General features: G+C 42.0%; 2 protein-coding genes across 6 annotated transcripts; both read left to right on the forward strand.

Moving 5' to 3' along the window:
• The first annotated feature begins 132 nt into the window (after window positions 1-132).
• On the forward strand, window positions 133-9,127 carry kctd6a (potassium channel tetramerization domain containing 6a). Of its 4 annotated transcripts, none has more exons than XM_034533621.1 (6): window positions 142-259; window positions 2,239-2,364; window positions 3,396-3,565; window positions 5,290-5,542; window positions 8,418-8,576; window positions 8,785-9,127. In XM_034533621.1, the coding sequence occupies exons 2-6, from the start codon at window positions 2,329-2,331 to the stop codon at window positions 8,893-8,895; spliced, it is 729 nt and encodes a 242-aa protein (XP_034389512.1). In that variant the 5' UTR covers window positions 142-259; window positions 2,239-2,328; the 3' UTR covers window positions 8,896-9,127. The 4 variants fall into 4 exon arrangements, with proteins under 4 accessions (XP_034389515.1, XP_034389512.1, XP_034389511.1 ...); XM_034533620.1 differs by having other exon boundaries at window positions 2,239-2,350; window positions 3,317-3,565; XM_034533623.1 differs by having other exon boundaries at window positions 2,239-2,348.
• Window positions 9,128-11,593: 2,466 nt separating this feature from the next.
• On the forward strand, window positions 11,594-24,360 carry si:dkeyp-87e7.4 (uncharacterized protein LOC557283 homolog). Of its 2 annotated transcripts, none has more exons than XM_034533111.1 (2): window positions 11,594-11,724; window positions 20,732-24,360. In XM_034533111.1, the coding sequence occupies exon 2, from the start codon at window positions 20,742-20,744 to the stop codon at window positions 21,819-21,821; it is 1,080 nt and encodes a 359-aa protein (XP_034389002.1). In that variant the 5' UTR covers window positions 11,594-11,724; window positions 20,732-20,741; the 3' UTR covers window positions 21,822-24,360. The 2 variants fall into 2 exon arrangements, with proteins under 2 accessions (XP_034389002.1, XP_034389003.1); XM_034533112.1 differs by lacking the exon at window positions 11,594-11,724 and adding an exon at window positions 11,731-11,989.
• The last annotated feature ends 1,026 nt before the right edge of the window (window positions 24,361-25,386 follow it).

Consider the following 25,386-nt stretch of genomic DNA (forward strand, 5'->3'; position numbering starts at 1 on the left):
AAACTTACTCTAATATATATACACTCATAAGTCGACTATTCTTATCTGTGTAACGATAACGACTCTTATTTTTTTTGAGCTCTTATTTTGAGCTCTTATTTTGAGCTCTTATTTTGAGCTCTTACCGGAAGTGTCGTCACGTTCGACGCGCGCTTGACTAGACCTGTAAACTGATGGACGCAAACGGCTATTTTCAGCTAGTTCGGATGTTCTACCTCCGGCCGTCGGTCGCGGTAAAGCAGTGACGTCGCAGTTACCGGTAAGACCGTGCGGGTTTCGTGACGTTTCTTTTTTCTTTTTTCTTTTAAACCGTCAAAGCGACGGACGGCGTGACGTCTTCTTTTTTTGCGTGGCCATCATTCCGAACTGGCGTCTCGCGAGCTAACGTTAGCTGGCCCGGGTCCAACCGCCTGCGCTAGGCACACGGTTCAGTGTTATTACACACACACACACACACGCACAAACACACACACAGACAGCACCGGTCAGGTTACCGTCCACCCTGCACGGGGTTTATGACGTGCTCCTTCGTGTGTGTTCACGTTAATGTGGAACAAATAAAATACAATATATATTCTGTAGTGACGCAGAAGCTCCAAACTGCAGTCTCTAAAATTACCACATTGGACTCACCCCAAAAACAGCTGAATAACCATCATTTGTGTAAGAAAACACTCTTTTACTTAAGTAACAGTAAACATAAAGTAGAAATACTCTGTTTAGTATGTACAAATATTAGCATCAAAATATAGCTACTTGTACACTAAAAATAAAAAGGCTTCTCATTATGCAGAATGAACCATTTAAAAATATTATATCATTCTTGTTATTATTTTCACTATTAATGTTGCAGCTAGTAAAATGTATTTAATTGTAATTACTTATGTACTTCTTAGTAGCCTAATCTATAGTAATAACATGTATTAGTTGGTTTAGTTGTTGTATTATACTATTAAACACGTGTTGTGAAAAGTACGTACGTATTTTTGCCTCTTAAATGTCGTTGGAGCAAAAGTATAAAGAAGGAAATAAATTGAAAAGAAAGGTACAAGTACCTCCAGTCCTGTGACCAGTAAATATGCCTTGTACTTAATCAATTAGCTGTTAATCTGTTTCTGCTCCATTACTGATGAGGGCTGCAATAAAAACACATGTTTTCATCGCAAGGCCTGAACGTCTTTCGCTTGGTGTATTGATTTCTGGATCCAGTGCTGATGGCTACTCTCATTGGAAAAGGATGGCTTTTTAGTTTGGATAATTTTTAAAATATTTTTGGCATTCTCTTGCTAGTGCCTTGAGAGTACCGACCTGAGCTTTAAATCGGGTCGGTACTGCTAGTGGAGCTCATTGAGATTAAAGTCAACCTGCCTCACAGTGTGAATTGGGCCTTCTATGAATATTTTATTTAGGGGGTGTTAATTACAGCGCCACCATGTGGCTGATTGGAGTCATACTTCTTGGGAAGCACTTGCACATTATTTTTCAAAGGCGAGAGACGAATAATTGTTTAATCCATTTTGAAATGTGCCATAAATTACACATTTGATGTTTGTCGATTTAACTGAAAATATGTCGTCGGAAAGACGACACATTTAAAAGGTTTTGCTATGTATTTATTTTTGCTTTACGCCTGTAAAAAGAAGTCATCAGGTAGGATAACGTTTTAATTTGTGCATGAGTACAGTCAAGTTACGTAGCTAGCCATCAAGCCACGGTAACGGTAACCGGAAAGGGGGCGGGACTTCACCTTTTCCATTGGTTCCATGTATCATGTTTCTAGCTTGTTTTGCTGCGGCAGAAGACGAATAACAACAAACCGACATTATTGAATCTAGACACAACTTTAAAAACCCTTTTTGTTATTGAGCATCAATGCACCAGTCCAATGTTCACAACTCTTTAAAAACAATATGTATGTTATAGCTGAAAGAGGCTACAGAGCTTCTCCCTTCAACCGACTCGCGGCCGAGTCTCATTTGTGACATACGATTTGATCGCAGCTTGTTTTAAAAAGTTGCGCTAATCAGTTACAAATCAATCTGTCCCGTTTTGAAAATCTGCGTTTTTGTTTTCCGAGATTTAAGAAACAAGCTCCTCCTCCTGTTTCTCACTGGCTGGCACTAGATGGCATCAGTTACACAAGACTAAACGGCCAGATGATGTCTGGGCCGTGGCAACGCAGCGTCGGCATGGTCGCCCATCGCCATGGCAACTGTCTCATCGACCTCTTGTTTGCAGGTGTTGTTGGTGGAAATGATCTCCTCAACAGTCTGACGACCTTGAAGGGGAAACGAACGCGGTCGGCCAGCCGGGGGCTGCGGATGGAGAATGGAGACCTGGGTCACATGGTGTGCGTGTGCGCGTGTGCGTGTGTTTTTCCCGCACACATGTTTTCCGGTCTGAACTGCCTGTGGCTAAATCACATACTCACGGTCCACACACTACACGTTACATATCAGTGCTGCATTAACGATTAAGTATGCCATTATCAAGCAATGCGTCACATGACTGTATGCATCACAACAACGTCAATTGGCGCTGTATTTGAACATTAATATATATATATATATATATATATATATATATATATATATATATACACACAAATCAGTTAGCTATGTAAAGGAATAGTGGATTAATGTCTACTTGAGCAATTGATTCTTGATTGATCTCGCAATTTCACACGTATCGTTTCAATATACTTTAACGCTAAATTATATATTTTCATAGTTAGAATACTTAGTGTTCTTTAAAATGTTAACACCGTCACTACCAATAGAAATAGAAATAGAAACATCAAAGTCGTTGTTTGTGTTCACCGTGTTTTCAGCTGTTATGTCCACGTTAAATTCCTTGTGTGAGCACTTGGCCATTAAAGCGGATTCTGGTGCTTCCTGCCACGCACAACACACTCCATTTGACCTCCCGCTTATAGTAGGCTGTTTTGTACACAGCCAATGTCGGACACTTCAGTGATGACAAGTGCTTTCGTGCTGCCATATGTGTGTGTGTGTGTGTATCGTTGTACGTCTGTCTTTGACCTTCAAATAGTCGTTTTGAGAGTTGAAACTCGGTTCAAGGTTACGTTTCAGTCCCGACATCAACTCAACAATTGCTGATACCGAGTTAAGTTGCGATACCAGTCCTTCATAAAGCCAAGGTCACACTTCACCACTTTCAAAGTCGTCACACCGCTCGTGTTTTCTTTGGCTTTTGGCTCCCCGACAGATCCAGATATTGTTATATTTTAAATATCCTTGTGGGATAAAAAGGACTCAGGTCTGTCCTCACTTCTGCTCTTCTTCACTCCCGCTAGACTCCAGAAGTCAACTAGCCACGTTCAAGAGCACAAATTGGTTCTCGGGTATCTTGACTGCTGTTCCTGCTCTCTCCAGATGGGGGAGACGGTGACGCTGAATGTGGGCGGCAGTGTGTACAGCACGACTCTGTCCACGCTGCAGCGCTACCCCGAGTCCATGCTGGGCGCCATGTTCGGAGGCGACCTCCCCACCGTCAGGGACGCGCGCGGGAACTACTTCATCGACCGCGACGGCCCGCTGTTCCGGTGAGGGTGTGTGTGTGTGTGCGTGTGCGTGTGCGTCTGTGTCTGTGCAGCTAGCCGATCAAATGAATCAGTTACGCTTGAACGTCCCCACGCCGATCACAACACATCAGCGGGTAGAGACAAACGTATTTAGCTCTTGTTAGCTGGCAAAATGGTTCTGTTTTTTTGTTGTTTTTTAAACCAAAAGAAGTGACGTGGGAGACAACCCTCCGCCGGCAAGGCTACATTACTGTACCACGAGTGGGCTCTCCCACAACCCCCCCCCTCCCCCCACCATCACAACTCATCTATGGCCCCGGCCAACCTGCACAAACATAAGCCACGCTTGATTTACAGACAATAAAACAGCCCATTCATGACTGAAGTTTAATTTTATAGCTGTTGCAGCACCGAATACAAATCAAACAATCATTATGAGCCCTTAGTGAAGCTTACATATACGATACAGAAGGTACAGGACAGCACACTGTGGGCCAATATCCATCTCAGACAGACACACACACACACACACACACACACACACACACAGAGGGAAAGATGGAGAGATCTCAGTCAGATATAAAGCTGCTATAAAACTCTGCTGCCGAACCACACGGACACTATTCAAGCTTTCAAAATGTTCTCTTTCTCCCTGTGATTAAAATAAATCAAACAATCACCCATGAGCCCTTTTTACGTTGTCGGATCCGGGGGTTTGAGCCCCAGTACGGCCGTGCATTAAAACGGCGAGGAAATATGACCCCTGAATACATTACCTTCTGATTTATGATGGCAGGCAGCGATGGGTAGCAGAATGTTTATTCAGGTCATTATAGCCGACGGTGGCGTAACACGTATTTATAGCCCCGTTTATTTTTTCTAGTTGTTTTCATCATGTGGATCATGGGTTTCTTGGACATCTTTTAACAATCAGAAGTGGTCCTTAAGTTACAAACAGGGTTTGTTAAAAACCGTAGTGACCAGCTGACTTCTCCTCAGTGGGAACCAAAGGGAATGAGAACCACAGACAGGGTAGGGAACGTAGACTGAATGTAAGAAGTGGACGTAGTCACCATGATGTCGTGAAGCGTTTGGGCCGTCGCCATCTTGGATTACGGCCGTCGCCATCTTGGCTTTTTTGCAATCAGTAAATGGAAGTGACCATATAAGGACTCCGGCTGAGTGACGTGGACATACCGTATGTGGCTATGGACTTGTGAGTCACCTTGTAGCCCCGCCCTAAAGCATCTCCTGCTTTATGGTCTGTTTGACTCTAAATGGACCATAATTTACTAAATGATCATCCTGCAGTATTGAAGAAGACTTGAAACTAGAGATTGAGACAATAAACTCATGTATACAATGTTTTACTGAGGTAATAAATCAATACAATCTGTCTTCTCTTGAAAGCAGAGAAGTGTCCTCCTGCTGGCCGGTAGAGAGAATGCAAGTTGAAGACACACTTCCTCATTGGCTTCACTTTTTAGAACAGGAAGTTGCTGCCTGGTAGGGAAGTCAGAAAGTATAAATAGATGGGCCAACGCATTGTTGGGATTTGTTGATGGTATAAAAAATAAAGACTTACAAACAAACAGTGTCCCTTTTTTAAAAAAAAATAGAAATTGAGAAAAACTGAAACTTTCTTCCTTCCTCTCCCGTCTTGACTTCAACTGACAGTTCAGACTCGTACAGAATCATCAGCTCAGCAGTCTGGGCTGATCCCGTCTCCGTTTCTGCTGTTTCAGCTACATCCTCAACTTCCTGCGTACGTCTGAGCTGACGTTGCCGTGCGACTTCAAGGAGGCCGAGCTGCTCAGGAAGGAGGCCGACTTCTATCAGATTGAGCCCCTGATTCAGTGTCTAGGAGACCCCAAACCCCTGCTGCCCTACCCCACTGACACCTATGAGGAGGTGGTGGAGCTGTCCAGCACCAGGAAGCTGTCCAAGTACTCCAACCCCGTCGCAGTCATCATCACCCAGCTCACCATCACCACCAAGGTGGGTGTAGATATATGTAGGAATATCATGGCAGGATATTCTGTGATTCCTAATTATATGCGATATAGTCTAATTTCTACTGAGGTGCTTCAGTCCAGGTTCATACATTTGTCTGTTCCCTTAATGGGCACATTCACATCTATACATTTTTATACTTTCATTCTGACAATTCTGCTGTGTGCTTAAACCATTGAATTTATTTGATTGTGCTGACTTATTGTGACAAACCAAACTCCAACATTTGCAGGTTAATACCTAGCAGTTATTTGCAGATTTTTTGTAAATGTTTCATACATAATTTCTGTCCTTGTTTATTTGCATATATATATATATATATATATATATATATATTTGCATATATATATATATGGCTAAGGTGAGGCATTAACCTCTATATGGTTAAGGTGGGGCATTAACCTCTATATGGTTAAGGTGAGGCATTTACCTCTATATGGTTATGGTGAGTCATTGACCTCCTATATGGTTAAGGTGAGGCATTGACCTCCTATATGGTTAAGGTGGGGCATTAACCTCTATATGGTTAAGGTGGGGCATTAACCTCTATATGGTTAAGGTGAGGCATTGACCTCCTATATGGTTAAGGTGGGGCATTAACCTCTATATGGTTAAGGTGGGGCATTAACCTCTATATGGTTAAGGTGAGGCATTGACCTCTATATGGTTAAGGTGAGGCATTGACCTCTATATGGTTAAGGTGAGGCATTGACCTCCTATATGGTTAAGGTGAGGCATTGACCTCTATATGGTTAAGGTGAGGCATTGACCTCCTATATGGCTACGGTGAGGCATTGACCTCCTATATGGTTAATGTGAGGCATTGACCTCTATATGGTTAATGTGAGGCATTGACCTCCTATATGGTTAATGTGAGGCATTGACCTCTATATGGTTCATGTGAGGCATTGACCTCTATATGGTTAAGGTGAGGCATTGACCTCTATATGGCTAAGGTGAGGCATTGACCTCTATATGGCTAAGGTGAGGCATTGACCTCTATATGGTTAAGGTGAGGCATTGACCTCTATATGGTTAAGGTGGGGCATTAACCTCTATATGGTTAAGGTGGGGCATTAACCTCTATATGGTTAAGGTGAGGCATTGACCTCCTATATGGTTAAGGTGGGGCATTAACCTCTATATGGTTAAGGTGGGGCATTAACCTCTATATGGTTAAGGTGAGGCATTGACCTCTATATGGTTAATGTGAGGCATTGACCTCTATATGGTTAATGTGAGGCATTGACCTCTATATGGTTAAGGTGAGGCATTGACCTCTATATGGTTAAGGTGAGGCATTGACCTCTATATGGCTAAGGTGAGGCATTGACCTCTATATGGTTAAGGTGAGGCATTGACCTCCTATATGGTTAAGGTGAGGCATTGACCTCTATATGGCTAAGGTGAGGCATTGACCTCTATATGGTTAAGGTGAGGCATTGACCTCTATATGGTCATTTACCTCTATATTGTTAAGGTGAGGCATTGACCTCTACATTGTTAAGGTGAGGCATTAACATTTATATGGTTAAGGTGAGGCATTAACATTTATATGGTTAAGGTGAGGCATTAACCTCTATATGGTTTAGGTGAGGCATTGACCTCCCATATGGCTAAGGTGAGACATTGACCTCTATATGGCTAAGGTGAGGCATTGACCTCTATATGGTTAAGGTGAGGCATTGACCTCTATATGGTTAAGGTGAGGCATTGACCTCTATATGGTCATTGACCTCTACATTGTTAAGGTGAGGCATTAACATTTACATGGTTAAGGTGAGGCATTAACATTTATATGGTTAAGGTGAGGCATTAACCTCTATATGGTTAAGGTGGGGCATTGACCTCCTATATGGTTAAGGTGAGGAATTGACCTCTATATGGTTAAGGTGAGGCATTAACCTCTATATGGTTAAGGTGAGGCATTAACCTCTATATGGTTAAGGTGAGGCATTGGCTTCTATATGGTCATTTACCTCTATATTGTTAAGGTGAGGCATTAACATTTATATGGTTAAGGTGAGGCATTAACCTATATATGGTTAAGGTGAGGCATTAACCTATATATGGTTAAGGTGAGGCATTAACCTCTATATTGTTAAGGTGAGGCATTAACCTCTATATTGTTAAGGTGAGGCATTAACATGTATATGGTTAAGGTGAGGCATTAACCTTTATATTGTTAAGGTGAGGCATTAACATTTATATGGTTACGGTGAGGCATTAACCTTTATATGGTTACGGTGAGGCATTAACCTTTATATGGTTACGGTGAGGCATTAACCTTTATATGGTTACGGTGAGGCATTGACTTCTATATGGTCATTTACCTCTATATGGTTAAGATTAGCTGCATTAGTTAAATTCAGGCATTGAACTGAATGATTAAGTTTAGACCCAGACAAGTAAAGTGTAGGCATTATCCTTTAAATTTTTAAATCCCTGCATTGACCTTGAATGGTTATGTTTAGACATTAACCTTGAATGTTTAGGTATTGACCTTGAATGGTTATGTTTAGGCATTGACCTTGAATGGTTATGTTTAGACATTAACCTTGAATGTTTAGGCATTGACCTTGAATGGTTATGTTTAGACATTAACCTTGAATGTTTAGGCATTGACCTTGAATGGCTATGTTTAGGCATTGACCTTGAATGGTTATGTTTAGGCATTAACCTTGAATGTTTAGGTATTGGATTGGAGTTGCCAAGGTTGGACATTGACCTTGAATGGTTAAATTCATGCATTGCCCTTGAATGGTTAAGTTTAGGCATTGATCTGGAATGGTTTGCAAATTACATGTTCCCATTCAGACACAACCAGTAGTCACATGAATCTCTTCTCTCTCTTTTTTAGGTTCATGCAATGTTGGAGTCCATCTCCAGCAGTTTCACAAAGTGGAACAAACACATGATGGACTCCAGAGACTACCAGGTGTCCTTCACCTTTGGGCCATGTGACCACCAACAGGAAATCAGCCTGCGTGTCCACCTGCTGGACTTCATCTCCAAAGCTGTACGTGGCTTTTTATCTCGTCTGCAACATCGTGCGTGGAAATAATCGTTCGGCTAGAAAAGACTGTTGAGATCATTCGGAGTACTTTAACTTCTGACACCATGAAATTAGACCGTAGCTTGTTACTGCTAGCTGTTGTTTTTTAGCTTAATGGTCAATTATTATTATCGCTAATAGTAACATTTTGACTGTCTCCATTATTTTCCAGGGTTTCACAATACGCAACACGCGTGTTCACCACATGAGCGAACGGGCCAATGAGAACACGGTGGAACATCACTGGACGTTCTGCCGACGAGCTCGCAGAGTGAACGGGTGAACCGACGGTCGCGCTCACCGACAGAAGATGTCGTCGCCGTGACGACAGACAGACTTGTTAGTGGCGGCTTTGTTGTTGTGACTATCACATAAAGCTACAATGTTCCGGTAAACGTATTTACGGTAGCTACATACTGTATATATCCGACATATCCGGCAGTATCACCGATCTGTTGTACATCAATGACTAGGAAATAATATTATTTGCAAATAAAACAATCTGGAAAAATGATGATCTTGGGTCAATTTGATGATCTCAGTTCTCCTCACAGAAATGGACCAATGTTTGACCAATTCAAACTATAGGTTCCTCCTCCTGCACAATGTTGGTGATGGGGACAAAATCCACATATCACAATCTGTATAATGATGTATTTAGAAGTGTATTTGAAGCTTAAATTAAGGTTATTATGCAGACTTGTTGGTGGCTCTGCAGTTAAGTACTAATGTTTGTATGGCCAAGTCGTTTTTTTGAAAGCGGTTTTAACTGTTTTGATTGATACCGAGGTCACTTCCACATGCCATTTGGGAATCGTTGGGCCCTAACCTGCCTAATTACCAGGCCTGTTGAAGTGTGAGAACCCCGTGATATGTTCTACGCTGTGGGGTAAGGGAAATATGTACCCGTTAGAACATTTATAGTTCACTCAACACCGCGGACAGTTAAACGTATAAAAGCTTGCACAGCGGGCTTGTAAACCGTCTCACTCGGGGCTCTGTGAGCTATCTTTATGCTCTGTCTTAATAGAAAATGACCTCAAAGCAAAGTCCCTTGACGGTGAAAGTGACATGGAGGAGAATGTGTCTAAGACTGAGGGTAATGTAGAGGAAGACCTTGGTTGTGAAGCCTCCCCTGAAGAGAATGATACTCTTGGGGTTGATCCTCTCGTTGTCTCTCAGCCACCGGCAGATTCTGTTCTCGCTTGGCCTCCAAAAGTGGACATGGTAGCCTCCAAAAGTGGACATGGTAGTCTCCAAAAGTGGACATGGTAGCCTCCAAAAATGAACTGAACTTGAACTGTATTGGGAGCGTTGGACAGACTTGGATGTCAACCACTTGCAAGCGTACATTGGGTTGCTCCGTTTGCCAGGAGTGTCTAAGTCTAAAGGCAAAGCAACAACAAGCCTTTGGAATGCTGCTGCTGGAAGAGCAATATTTCCAGCCACCATGTCTCCACAATACAGGATGTATGGGCACATACAGGCCCAGCGATTGCCGATGGAATATGAAAATGTACACTGAGAAACCCTGCTGGGGAAACAACTGAGGACTATCAGGGCATAAGGGTGGTACTAGACATGACAGAATGGTCATAACGTTACATGTGATCGTTGATTTCCACATTGTCGGCCGTGGGTGAGAAACCCGTCGACAAAAGCAAGTAAATAGATTAATTGACAAATACCTATATAGCCTGGAAGATGTTCAAATCGGGCAGTAAAAATGTGAAATGACATGTTTTTGCTGTCATCAAGGTAACGTGATCTTTCGCTGCAAAGGGCTGTCCCAATTGTATTTATACCATTTCGAACCATTGACCAGGTGACATCAGTTAAGTCCCAGAGGTTTCAGGGTTTAAGACTTTAGGGGGGACCAGGTGGCAACCTCTAGTACGGAAGCGAATGCAGAGTTGCCTTAAACTTGCATTCTTTCTAATGGCCATCAGGGGGTGACTTCTATGTAAACATGAGTTTATGGTCTCAATCTCTAGTTTCAAGTCTTCTTGAATACAGCATGATGTTCATTCAGTAAATTATGTTTAATTTATAAGAGTTTCCCGATTTGCTTATTGGCTAAGGGCTTAGCCCGGTTTCTGAAAACAGGATATGGTGTTGACGTGTGAAAACACATAAACGGAATACTCCAAGAACCCGATCATAAACCAACATTCATAGATGTTATAATGTGGTGATAGCTGAATTTCTAGTCTGATGCTAAACAGTAATGCTAAACAGTGGTAAAGGAAAAATAAAAAAAACATTAGATGCTGTGGAGAGGCGAGAAGGAGAGTTTGATTGGGGGCGTTAACGTTCTTTTATATACCCCAAATGGTCGACTCTCAATCGCAAGTTTAGGACAGTAGATGGTATTTTCAACCATGACATTTTCTTATTTTTCAAATAAAATTGGAACACCAGCATTGTTTCAATAAAAGTCATATTTAGTTCACAGCTTAAAAAATATGTTTACGCGTGCAAGTGCACTTTAAGTGCGTTTTATCCTGCTTAATCTATAATAATATATCCTAATTTGCTGAATTATATTGTGTTACTAATCCAAACCTGCAAAGTAACTATTAACTAATGTTGTCAAATAAATGTTTAAAGTAAATATTTGCCTACAAAACGTGGTAGCGTGTTAGAAGTATAACATTTTACTTACAGTACTATAGTATGTATTTAGTTGGCCACTGATAGGCCACTGAGATGGTTTGTTGGTTGCGTTATGCGTAGGCCACGCCCAGTCGTGACGTCACAATTTATTTCGGCCATACCATAATTACTGTAATATGAAATAAAAACTTTGTGTTTTTTGTTGTTGTTGCTGTCTTGTACTTTTTGTTTGTGGATTATGTTTCTCGACGTGATTTAAAAAATTTAAATTTAATTTATATATTCTCGGTTGAATATTTTCTCAGCCACTTGCGCCCGTTCCCCACCCCCACCCCCTCGGCGGGGTTAACAGAGCCCGCCCCCCTCTCCTCTCTCCCCGGCTGCCTCCGCCTCTCTTCCCCTGGTCTGTCATCCACACCGCTGTTGTTGCAGCCATTTTACCGTGGAGCGTCGGCGCAGCGGTGACCGAAGGATGCCGAAACAGCGCCGTTAAAAGGTAATACCGCCTTTTTTTTCCGACCAGCGCTCCCCTTCACGTCGGTAACCTTCACGGTACCGACTCATCCAATACGTCGGATAATGTTCCGGCGAGGCTGAAGGGGCCTGGTGGACCGGAAGGGCTGAGGGAGCCTCCACAACTCGTAGCCGCTCAGACAGAAGAAAGATTGCTTGGGAGAGTGTTTGTTCGAGCCAGGCTGGTCGGCAGTTCACAAGTCCGTGTGAAAAAAATGGCGACGTCTTTCATCAAACACTTGAAAGTTGTAAGTGAGCTTCTGTACGGCTGCTGCGTGAATATATCTCCAGTTGAGTGTTCATGGAAATTTAAACTGAGTCCTACTTCCAGTTCGTGAAGGAGGGGGGCGCTCGAGAGCTGCGTCACCGCGCAGCTTTTGCGCACGTTTTTTTTGTAGTTAACGCTGATGAGCTGTCCTGGCGTGGTTTTTTTTTTTTCGGGGGGCGTTTTTTGATGTATACAAATAAAAAGTAGTGACACCGTTTATAGATTTTCTTTGTTCTTGTCAGTTTGAGTTGAGACATCGGTGTGTTTTTGTTGTTGTTCCCGTCAGTTGTGTTGACCTGTAATCCTCGCAGATGTTTTTGAGGGAGGAAAGAAGTTGGCGAGTTATTGTTGTCGATAGCTGAAATGATGTACGATCCTGAAGGCAGGAAGCCAAGTGACTCATCGGATTTTCTGACGATTGCTACGCCTCCTCAAGGCAAGTGGCTGTATTTCAGTGAAGCCAGCGGCTATCTCGACCAAGACTTCATTTTCCATACGCTGCATGTTGAGATGTGAGACTGGAGTTGAGACAACGTGTTCGACCGGATTGTTTCACAAGTAGACTGTTTACAAGATGCATTTTAAGCCATTATGCTAAATAATTGTCCGATGGAAACCAGTGTGACGCCTAAATATTGTTTTGTTGCCTTCTGTTAACTGAGTAGCGCTTGGCCAATGTGTTAGTCGCTACCAGAATATGCGTGTGCTAAGTTCGGGTGTGCATTGAGCATTTTCACCCCCCAAACACATCTTTTGTCTTCACGGCAAAGAGTGTGTCGCCACGGCAACAGCCTTTCACGAAACATGATTTTGATAACTTTACTAAGATATTTATGCTGCGTTCATACCAAACGCGTTGCGAATATTCACAGCATTAGATTGTACAGACCATTTGAAGTCTATCCGATGATTTACCTAGGATGAGTTCGATAGACAAAGGCATGAAGAAATTAACTGAAAAATCAGACACGGAAATCAAAATGGCTGACTTCCGGTACCATTTAGAGTGTGGTCCCAAGAGACTTTCTGTTAAGTTAACATGTGTTAAATATTCCTACCAAGTTTCATACATGTAGGTCAAACGTAGCGCTGAGGCTGCTTAAATTAATATTTGTAGGGGGAGCTATCAAGCCGTATTGCCATTTTTCAAGCATTAAAATCATATCGGGTAACTACATCTTTGACTTTAAATGTGTGTGCTAAGTTACGTTTCGACAATGTTACATTGGTTTATTCGTTCACGGCAAAGGATCGGACTTCGCCGATGCTCCGACTCGCCTCCCTTCAACGAATTCTTACAATCTTCACAGTGAAGCATTATCAAGGTCTTTTCTAACATATTTTGAGAGGGATCTGATTGATCTGTGAGGATGAGGGTATACAAATAGAAAACATGTAACTTCCTGTTGCCATTAGGTGGCGCTATGACTAAAATTAAAAATTATCATATGAATAATCAGGGTTAGGATGTCATGACATCTGAGAAATATGGAACAGATTAGATAATGTATGGCCGAGTTAAAACAACGTAGTTCACCAAGCCTCTTGATGCAGCCTCAAAGATGCAAGGATACATTTTGCCATGCTACTTTCTGGTCAGCTATGGCCGATAGACACACAACAATCAATCCAGGATGCATGCTCAGCATGGCGGTAGAAAATGCGTTGTCACAGTGGAATGAATGATCATGAAAATGTTCAGTATTGAGCAAAGTTGGCCTTTTTGGTAGTAATCAACAACACTGGACCTGACTGATTCTGAATTTGACCTCTAAGCTTCATACTTGACTCCACCAAAACTCTTAGAAGCAGCTTGTCACTAAAATGAGAATAGCTGGTCCAAGACGTGAGAACTCTGCTTGGGTCTTGAAGAGTTGTAGCATTTACAGCCCACACCGCTCGCTATACATAATAATAACAATGGTCTGCCAGGCTTGACTGGCAGACCCCCCCCCCCCCTGCCTAACACACACAAAAACAAACCATGAAGTTTCTGGTAAACAAACAAAACTTCCCCCCTATCAGCAATTTGTTGTGACCCTCCCCGACTTGTCTGAGCTTGTCCACACAGCCACTAACTGTGTGGACAAGCTTAGCGGTCTACTACCTCACGTGTCCAAGCAGACGGTATTTAACTGAACTACTACGTCTCTGTGATACCCACAGCAGTCCAAGGCTTAAGACAACGCAACATGGAAAGGTTCTTAATTTTTCCTCAATATGTCATGACTGGCGAAACCACAAATGAACTCCTGTATTATGAACATTTAAGTAACTTGTTGGAAATTGAAAAATTGTTCTCGCTCTTCTGGCTAGCTACTAGCTAACATGGTGTGTATTCCTGTGAGAAGCAGCAGCTAGTAGCAAAGATAAATCTCACAGACTTTACACGTTTTATATTGACAAACCGCGGTTATTTTCCTCTGAAAGACTTTCCACCACCTTCCAGTACTTTGCTCTGGTAAATGGATAGCAATGGCAAATTTGGCACTCTGAGCTAACCGGTTTGGTTTAGTCTTGGGAAAATAAACATTTCCTTCAATACTTTTATGGTTTACAATTTATGACACTTTTTTAATAACATACTATATTGTGTCTTTTTATGACATACTATATACTAACTTTTTATGACTTATGAATTTTATCACGTGTTGACCGTTTGTCTTTTTAATGACGTACTACTTTATTAATTTTATTTAAAGACAAAATTACTCTTTACTTTACTGGGTGTCAACTATTACTTTTAGTACATTTGTACAGTTTCATCCAAAAAAAACCACATTTTTTTTATGATCTTCATAATCTGTCATTGTTGTTTATTTTCTTCCCCTGTGCATTTGAGAATACTTTGCGGTCATTTCTCGTTGTCAACCATGTTATTTAAGCCAGATTTTCGCCCTGAAGTGGTTGCCCCTGGCTAATTTTAGAATTGGGTTGAAATTAATCTTGATCAGTTGTTATTTGACGAGCAGTTCGAGAGGGTCACGAGTACGATCAACGATTTTTCTGACTTGTCCAAAATTTCGGTTGGCTGTCTTTCAGTTCCATGGTCTGATTTTCCATCATGGCTGCCATCAAAAGATCCATCATAAAATGTTATGAGCTTGTTTGAAGACAATTGGAGTAGTATTTGTGTGGCCAAGATTGTAGTCTTGAGATTGCTGTGATGTGAAGTATATATTGAACAGAACACTGCAGAACAGATGGACCATATTGTTTATCTTTTTTTCCATAGAATTGAAACGTGTACGTTGTTTCTCTCTCTTATGCAGTTGTTAGATTTAAAAGAGTTGTGTGAATCTTTACATTTAGCTATCGTGTACATGTTGGTCATTACCTAACAAACTCTGGCACAGAAATGCCAAGGAAATATGACAACATTTTAGTTTCTTTGTCCCTACACTTCAGCAAATGCAACACGTTGCCAGTTATGTCAAGCTGTGTTTTGTCCTGTAATTACGCTTTGCGACTCGTGTAGAGGTTGGATCAACTAGGCCTAATTCTGCAAATTTATCAAATTTCATATCAATTCCTTGTCACCGGCAGCACTGCTTTTAACACACATTTAGCTTTATTAAACATCCGGTCTCTGGCAGGCAAAGCAGTGATTAATGAATTAATTATTCAGCACAATCTTGATTTTGTTTTTAGCTAAAACTCTATACTCCATACTGAGATAAAAGTGCGTATTGAGTCAACCCCTCCCAACAGCAGTTTTATGAACAAAGCTAGTGTCAACCAGGAAGTGGAGTTACCATTTTGTTTAATAATACTATGCAAACGGATGACTTGCGGTAAATTTGCCTCTTTTGGATATGTTGCTCTTCAGTTGAATTCCTAATGTGAAGCTGCAACCTAAGGGCCTGTGTCCACATGGCCTTTTTTTTTCTCAAGGCCAGCGTCTTTTTCCAATTGTTCCAAATGAGGAGAGAGGATAAGCGGCCGTCTAGAGAAAAGGCTCAGAGTGCTTCAAAATGAAAGTCTCTGAACTTCTCAGAAAAGTGCTGATGACATCACTTTAGACACAGGCTGAATACAGTACAACCATTTCTGATGACTTTCAAGCTGCTGTCTATTATCTCTATGGACTTCTTGGTTGTTATTGGTGATTCTAAAATTCATGTTGACAACCTCCAGGATGGCAGCACTAAAGAACTATTTTCTGGATAACTATGGACTGAATCGGCATGTGACGGAGCCCACACAGAGTAAGAGCCACACTGAACTTTTTCATCTCCAAAGGGTCTCAACATTGGACTAAAAGGTTGTGATGGCTGATGTTACTCTTTGTGATCTGTTTGCACAAATGTTAAAATTATTCATTTAGGCTTTCTCTTCCTCACTTACCGTCTTTTGGGTCTCAGCCAACAGTTTTTAAAACGCTTGGGCGATCGTTTCTATTTTCATATAATGTGGCAGTTTAGCAGCAATCTAACGGCACCATAACAATAACTATAATTACATTCAACCACATAATGCAAAATGATATTCTCCCCATTTTTAAGCCTGCACTCTGGCGACTGCCATGTCGAATAGCATTATGTTTTCAGGTTGATATCTCAACCTGGAAGAAATTTCTTCAAATTTGACAAACTTGCACTCCAGGATGAATTGATTTTAGAATTTGATGGTAAAAAGTCTTAGTCACTTTGTCTCACGTCCATCCCATTCTCGTGAACACAAAATCTCAGGAAGACCTTGAGGGAACAATCGGTACAATCGGTGAAAATGCTTTTTTTCCAGTTTTGTAATGCATTCTTTACAATTGTGGACCTCTTCTGTTCAACATATACATGCTCCCAAAATTTCATGGCATTATTATGCAGACGACACACTGGCTTTTATAAAGGTTCTCAGTTTCAATCTTAACAATAAAAGATCACTAACTAGTCCAGAAATGTTGGTGTAGTCTTACAACTACATTTCAACATCCACATTAAGATGGATGTTGATGAATTTTCTATTGATTAATTGAATTCAGAGTTGGCAAATTAATACATTTATCCAATTCAATATGTCCTCTTTGTGGAACTTACTGGGGAGAACATACCCTGAAGACTATTTGCTCTCTTCCATACTCTGTTATGTTACTAGCTTTTTCCTTTAACCATATTTGGAGTTGTTTTCCACAACATAACGGTATCTTATCTCGTGCCGCTAAGTTTTGTTTCTTGGTCAATCCCTCCCATGCATTTTCCTATGCGCTTTATTCTATTGAAACTAGGCCTTGACTTTTAACAGTCCATCTCAAGGATTTAACAATAATGTATTGTCATTATGCAACATGGGGTTGCACAACAAAATGCAGTTGAAGCCCATTTGCAACGCAAGTAAAACCAAAACAAAATGGTAGTGCATTCCTGTCAGGCATTTTTGGAACTTTGGAGCTACAAAACAATTATCTGGGCAATATGGTGGGCATCAAATCATACAAAAAATGTTGAGCATCGTTGGTAAAATAAGTCCACTTCCTCTCGTCCCACCGGAGTCCTGCGGTCCAACCTTCAAGCGCAGCTCCTTCCTACAGAGCCCAGTAATATATACATTGTCAAATCCTGTTTTAGTTGTTTTCTGAGTTTTGTAAATGATTGTTAATATATAATAACGTCTAATATCAAGCTAAAACTTTCGCTGAATCTGAAGTAGCCCAGAACACAACTCTCTAACCGACCATTTGACTGCATGGGACAGTGTTGGCTTTATCTTTGTAGCAGGTTTATCATTTTGTCCCTTATTTAAGAATTTTACCAAACAAGTTTGAAGATCAAGCTGCCTATAAAAAAAACAATAAGCAGATGAGCTCTTCCTCTGCAAAGGAAAAATGTGCTTCACTCCGGCTATACCAATGCTTAACTACCACTGATGCTACAACGCCTCTCCACTCTTGAACCGGTAATGCTAGCCAACATTACTGGTAGAGATGTACTATTACTATATATGAAATGATGCTTATTAGGGCAACAGACAGCCAGCGCCTGTGACATCTGTATTTTGTAATTTGTCATGTGGATGGTTCCTGCTTTTTCTTAGATTTAGATCCTTTTTTGCGTTTATACATGCTCAACATTATTGATGTTTTGTCTTCAATACACCTCGCATACAATGTGTTATTTACAACAATGTGTTATTTACAATCTCCAACCAGATACAATCCAGCACACCTGCAGAGCTGCATGGTCACCAAATGTAATGTTTACACAAGCACAGCACACACCATCGGCTAAAGCTTCTTTTCTTTTTTTTAATGGGACAAGAGGAATAACTGACACTGGCGGATGTCTGTTTTTTTTATAGAATGAGATATGTTATTTTATTATCATTTTACATGTTTCCATTGACATATTAATTACTTTATATAGTGACTTTGCTGTTGTAAACATAACTGTTGATGCTCTAGAACCAATATTTAGATATGTTTAAAATTCAAAATATATTTTAAAATGCAATTATTTAGTCCTGTAGAAAAGCAGATTATTGATGAGATTAGCTCCTAGTAATACAATCCTAAAAATACCTACCCGAAGCCCACTGTAGTTCTCCAGCACGCTTAAAAAAGCGAGTTGGTTGCAAAATCCCTAAAGACTAGATATGGTTTTAGGGTTTGATTGAACTAGGCTTCAACGATTCCAAATATTCAGACCCCCCCCAGCCCCAGACACCCCCCCCCCCCCCCCCCCCCCAACACACACACAATTCTGTCCGCGTTTTCCGTGTTGCAGAAATCATGGGACCCTACTGATACCAGATGGGGATGGGAACTCTGCAATTTTCTGTTTGCGGGTGTGCAGTCCTTCCCTGCCGTCTGTCTGGCAGCAGTATGGATGCTTTGTGTGTTGCTGCCTCTGATTAATGGGCCTGAGGTTCAATTGCAGAGTCGCCAGAGATCTTCTTAGCCTGCTTTTCTGCTGCAAGCCGCGGTCTTATGTGCTGTTTGAACTGCTAAAATGAATACATTAATGACTCATGTTTTGGGCGGGGGTAGATACCGAGCAGTTTGTTACCTGATGAGCTACTATGTTATGATCATCTGCAGATTTTGTCCTGTCTTCCAGGCAGTTAATGAGCATCTCCAGTTTCACTAGTGTAGGTTTGTCTTGTTTTCTCTAGTTATGCAATGCTGTTTGATGGCTTTCTGGTCTTTAACCACATGAGAAGTTCCTTTGCCCTCTGTTGATCTGAAAACATCCATCGTCTTAATATAGCAAAAATAAACAAGTAGCAGTTTGAAAGTAAGACTATTGATTCTAGGGTTGATATCATGCAGCCTCACATTTTGTGCCAACATCCATGGTCTCCAGAAGATGAATACTGATGACTTTTGACCCTTCATGGTAGCACAAGCCTGGTTCCAGACATCTAAATCACTGCCTATTTCTGATGATTTGTTCATTGATTCAAAGAGGTCTGGTGTTGACGATTGGGCTCCTGGTTGGTTTGGATAAGAGACCTAGCTATATCCGTGAGAAATGGTGACAAAGAAATGGTGACTAAAAAGGCAAATGGATGGGCCAAAGCCATTCAGCTCGGTAGCCCTGACCCACAGGTACAGGTAGGCGGAAGCTTGTACGTGAACATAAACCGTGTGACCGGTGTGGGTGTGGCATAGTTCAGCGGATGTTGTGGCAAGTAGATCTTTGCCCAAACCAAAACTATATCACGGCAACAACGGTATTGCAAAATATTAATATTAATGAAAAGGAGAATAACCTTTTGATCAATTGAGAAATTAATTAAATTGAATATTACATTTCCTTCCATACTTTGATTCTGATAAATTGCTGTTTCCTTTGTCCATTTATTGGTGGTGCTGAGAATAAAAAATTATATAGTATTTGTCAGTTTCCCCCGCTCGAGGCTACCATGTCAAGTTTTTGTCTTTTTCTTTGTTTGAAGAGGATCCCAGGGCGTTGCTTCTACTGTCTCAAAGGTCCTGGTTGCCATGTTAGCTAACACAGCTTTTTATTGAGGGTATAAAGGTGTACAACTGGTGCTGAACTGAGAGCGGCTTGGGTCGTTCACCCAGCAGATGGTAAACTAGTTTCTCCCCCAAGTATTAATTTAGCAATTAATGAAATCCCCAGCCTGTGTGTTCACAGCTGCTTCAATACTTGGTCACGTTGACATTTTATATTCGGGTGACTTAACAACAACAACATGTCGCAGTGAACTCTGCTGCGGATCCACCACAGTTTTTGGGGTCAGAAGGTCTCGGCACCCAGAACCAGCAGAAATGATGATGGGAGAGAAATGTTGAAACCATACCGATTGACACAATTTTCCTCAATCTGTCAACTCTTCAGAGTCATACTGCGGTAAAATTTGAAAATGCACATTTATGTAATTAAAGCAAATCGACGCCGTGAATCTCACTTCTTCTAGTGATGGCAGTATCTCTGATGTGCATCATGCAGAAATGTCCATAAAGGCAGAAACATGGTCCACGCAAGTATGCGACTGCAAATGCAAGCGAGGTAGTAAACAAACATGCTGTCTGTGGAGGAACGCGTACGGCTGTACTTACTGCACAGACGGAAGTGAAACAGACGTTGGGATGTGTGTCTGAATGAAGAGGCAACGAAGTGTCATACATATGAGTCTGCCTCATTTGAAAATATCTTTTTTTGGAGGTCAATTCCCTGTGGAGACCAAAAGTAGTTGTACAAAAAAGGTTCTTCCATTTCTGTGATTCAGTTTAACCAAATGCTTTCTGTATTCCCGGCAGGACTAGAAACATGGCTGAGGCGGCGCGAGGTCCCGTGGTTTGCCGGCCAATGGCATTTGCCAATGAAGACCGGGCAGTTCACTCCTGGTCCCGGATCTCGTCAGCAGGGCACAACGTCCTCCTGGATGCCCTGAAGATCCTCAGCCCGATGTCCCGCGACCTCTCGAGTAGCGAGGAGTTGGTCACCTTCTTGAAGGAGCTGGGCGAGGAGGGCCACAAGCCCACCGTGCTGCGTAGCAAAGATGTGTACGGCTACCGCTCCTGCACAAATCTACTGCTAACCGAAGACATGCTGAAGCCACAGAACCGGAACGTCAGACCCACCACCAAGAGGAGGGGCAGGAAGCCCCCGGTCAAGAAGAGGGAGGTGCACCCGTCATGGAACGCCTCTGAGAAGAGTCGCCCCACGATTCAAGGGGTCCGCCCCCCAGAGCTGCTGGTGGACCATCGTGCCATCATCTGCAGCAGGACACCCAGTCGGACTGTAGAGATGTCGCAGGCGCTGGAAGTGCGGCCGTGCCTCAGACTGACCAACATTGAGGGCATCCATACATCTGGCTTCCATACGGCGAGACTTCAGATCCACACTTCCTGGGACTCATCCTCTGAGGCACCCTCTGTTGCCTTTTCACAGCAACAGCACCCTCCAACGCTTTCAGGAATACCTTCGCAGCCTTCTCAGAATGGTGGTACGGGGCCCACCAAAGCCGTGGCCTTGTTCAGCCAGAAGAGCCTGTCCTGCCCCATCCGATTGGACGGCGCCCTCATCGGAGATTCTGCACCGGTCTTCTACGCAAACGGAGGGGCGTTCCCAGAGACTCACACAGAGCTCACCAGCAATGGCTGGAGGAGCAACGGCGTCCACCGAGATGGTCGGGGCACCAAGGAACTTAACTTACCGACCCGGCAGAGAAACGGCTGGAAGGACAAAAATAGTCTTAGGTGGAAAATTGTAAAAGTGGATGACTCTCGCTCTTTGGCTGAGGCTCGCAGAAAAGCGCAGAAGATCCTCCAGGTCAACCTGTCTCCAGTGATTCAGATCCAACCTCTCAACTATGTGCTGAGAGACTTCAGATACCAGAATAAGTGACGATAAACTCACAACCATTGTTTCCTTTAGCAGTTGTTAGTGTTTTACATCCATTAGGCAGTTCCTGGCTGAGCCCCAGTGTTCATTACAGATGTCTGACCTGGGTTATTGTGATCTCTGCTGTGTGTTGGAGGTTGAGAAGTCAAGAGTCCATCTGTGGAAGTTCTGCTTTCTGACGGGGGCACTTGGGGATTTAAAGGCATTTGAAGTCAGGTGTTTCTTTTCTCAGCAGGCTGGGAAATAACTATCGGCCGAATGCTGGTACATTTTCACGGTTTACTTTAGTTTACACGATACAATACTTCAACCAACCATCCTTCTGCTTTGCGCTGCTCGCCGATGTTGCGGATGTAGTTGAGGACGCAGCATCCACTGTGACTGTTAGGTTGAAGGTGACTTTCCTGCCCTTCGACAAGGCACTTGGTGCTCACATTTGTTTAAAAAGAGTATTTATAACTCATTTGAAGTATGCCGCTGTTTGGTTGAAAAGTATTTTTTATTTGTAGCGCCTACTAACAGTGCTGTCGGTCTGCAGCGCTCCGTTTTCCACTGGAAAGAAGGAGAAAATCCAGTGGTGGGACAGGACGATCCCAATGGGCCGATTGAACTGGTGGATGAGCAGGGCAGGTTTCCAAAGCCTTCAGACGAGCAGACGTGGTGGTTGGTTGGTCCCAGCGAAACAAACGGACTAAACAAAAAGAGGGGGGAGGTGGAGAAAAGTGTTTAGTTTGTCTTCCTTTTTTGTATTTTTGTTGTGTTTCCACTGGAAATCTGGAAGGCTCTGGGAGCGAGTACAGCAGGGAATCAAACCCGTGGCCCACACAGAGATAGATTGATACTTGTTTGTCCTTCACAAAGTGTTCCTTTTGGTTTAGTTTATCCACACAAAAACAAAAGACTTGGGAGTATTTTCAATTGTTGGGTGATTTGATGACTTACAGTAACCAAACACACATCAATGAACTGCAGAAAACGGCGAGTACGGAAGGGGGACTTGGGTCCTTGTTAAATATTTTGACTTCAGATATTCATCTTTCAATCTCATTTCTGGAAAAACTGAATTATTACATACAATAATTCTGACTTCAGACCTAAGCTTTCTCATTATTCAACTCTCTCAGAATCTTATATTTAGTTAACGGTACTCAAGATTTACTTTAGTCAAATACATATTTGTACTTCACAAGCAACCAACTGCCATTTGTCTGGCTGATTTAAATTAAATAATAATAAATGTTTGACATTTGTTAACTTGAGCTGCAGGACTGTTTTCTGACCAGTTGAATTTGAAACTGCAGCATCAGAAAGTTCAATCTCCCCATCAGTACTCGTCCAAGCTCTGTTGAGTCTATGGCAGGAATTGCACTTAGAGTGTGACAGTGCGTCATTGTCGCCCCGTTTCCTGAACATAAGTCATTAATGTTCTCATTTCCTGCATCATGTTGAAAAAAATATGTGAAATAATATCAACAAATTTGGTTTGACTTGCATTGAGCCCAAAACACTGGTTTTTGCAACAGGTGCTAACTTTGCGACGTTGGTGCTGAATGAAATGACTGGCACAAGAATGTCGTCACGTTTCTGTTTTTCTAGTTCAGATTGGAGCATTTAGGAGCTATGACTTCAAGGGACTGGTAGCACTGTAGCCCTTTGCAGATTGGGATGAGCATGAGAAACGTGTGCGTTCCAAAGGGTTTCTACTGTGAGGAGCCATCAGTTTTCATGTCGTCATCCATGAGGAACTCTTGTGAATTCCCCCTAAAGGTTTTGTTTGGGGTGTTTTGACCACATTGCACGAGATAAACGTTTGGTTTGATCGCACAAAAACGACGCTTTAACCCAAAACCCCTAGTCTCTGAGTCCACGTGCTAGCTTGTGCTGGAGATATTACTGATCTCAAGTCTATTCAATGTGAATGAAAGCTCCTGGGAAAGCCAGTAAGGGGACCTTTTTAAGAGAGATATATATATTTTTTTATTTAATTTTTTTTCAAGAAAAAGAAAAAAACACCAGATCTTTCATTCAAATGGTAAAACAAATAAAACGACCATCAGGTCAGTGAATGACGACTCCTTTATTCCAAAAGCATAAAAAAAAGATTAAAAAAATAATACTGATTCCCTGTTTAGATGCTGCTGAAGCCGCTTTGGGCCACTTTGGTAGAAACAACCAACCGAATTTTAAAAGTGGAAATCTGTGCTTTCTGGTTCAAAGTCCATGCATTCTTCTGGAATAAGCGATCTTCTGTTCCCCCGTTGAAACTGAGGCCACATCGGCGTCAGGTTGGCTTTACAGACTTCTATGTACATTCTTTTGGTAATTCTCTGTTCCTGTGAATGTTACGTTCTGGAAGAGTCTTGGTTCCCTCCCCCCCTCCTCTGCGATCTGTCTGTACGCGGTCATGTTCATGCCCACTGACGATTCCCTTTTCTAGGTCTTCTATCTGTTAGTCTTGTTTGTGCCACACTTGTATAATATTGTATTTCCTACATGATCTTTGAAAACTCTTTTTTGTTCAATAAAACTGATCTGAAAATAATTGTTCTCTAATTTTGAGCACATTTTTAGTTTCATTCCATTATTTGATCGTATTGTTCGTGTTCTCAGACCCCTGAATCACAAAGCGATTATTGAGAAGTATCACACGTAAATTACACGTTTTTCTTTTTCCAATTCCGACTTCTTTCTCAGTACTATAATTTACAGCGGTTACAACAACGCAGCATAAACCTGAATCGAACAGTGTAAAACCTGTGCTATCCGATAAACACAGATACACCACCGGGCTACCAATCCTTGAATACGCTTTTAACCTGCAGCGAGCTTCACAGCCATCTACAGAGAACATGCATCACTTCCCACGGCGCCATTACAGAAACGCTTAATTTCAAAATCAGAGACGGCTATTCAAGTAATCTGTCATTTAGCACTTCTGTTATGTTCGTGTTTCGTCAAACATAAAAGTACCGTCAAACTTTTTTATCTATGGACCTGTTGCTACGGTGTTTTCTGTGTAAAATACCAGAGCTGTTATCAACTGGTTATTTGCTGGAAAATGCCCTACGGTGGAGGAAACTCCATCAAGGTGTCCCACTTCACGCAGCAAATGGACTTCAACATAACCGTGGCGTTGGCTCGGCCTGCCGGATTGGTCCAAAGTACAGATGACGTACACTCATTATGATTGGTTGTGTGTGGGAGAGACTAAACTGACCCGCCCCCTACTCTGCCTCTGATTGGCTATACCCTTCCAGGCTGTTGTTAAACGCTAACTTTAGCCTAGCAGTAAGTCTAAGCCTAAGTAAGAAATCAACTGTGAAGTTTACGTTTATTGACAAGTTTTTCCAAAATGTTCAGGCTGGTAATTTAGGAATATATTGTCGATGCCCGTCCTACCTCCTCCCGATGCCTGTTTTTTTTTTTTGTCGTGGGAATCCCGTTATCAGCGTTACATTTTTAGCGGATCTAGCAAGGAGTCAGAGTGGGAAGGCGGTTTAGGAAAAGTAGGAAAGAACGTAAACAAAATGTATCCCTACATTTAAATATGGAAATAAAAGAGTTGTTA

The sequence above is a fragment of the Cyclopterus lumpus genome, chromosome 5, assembly GCF_009769545.1.
Source record: "Cyclopterus lumpus isolate fCycLum1 chromosome 5, fCycLum1.pri, whole genome shotgun sequence".
Lineage (NCBI taxonomy): Eukaryota > Metazoa > Chordata > Actinopteri > Perciformes > Cyclopteridae > Cyclopterus > Cyclopterus lumpus.

Excerpts from the sequence above, each read along its gene's own strand:
- si:dkeyp-87e7.4 (XM_034533111.1), top strand. The coding sequence starts at position 20,742 with ATGGCTGAGGCGGCGCGAGGTCCCGTGGTTTGCCGGCCAATGGCATTT.
- kctd6a (XM_034533620.1), top strand. The coding sequence starts at position 2,322 with ATGGAGAATGGAGACCTGGGTCACATGGT. Across the intron at positions 3,566-5,289 it reads CGCGACGGCCCGCTGTTCCG|CTACATCCTCAACTTCCTGC; the intron begins GTGAGGGTGTGT and ends CTGCTGTTTCAG. Across the intron at positions 8,577-8,784 it reads TGGACTTCATCTCCAAAGCT|GGTTTCACAATACGCAACAC; the intron begins GTACGTGGCTTT and ends ATTATTTTCCAG.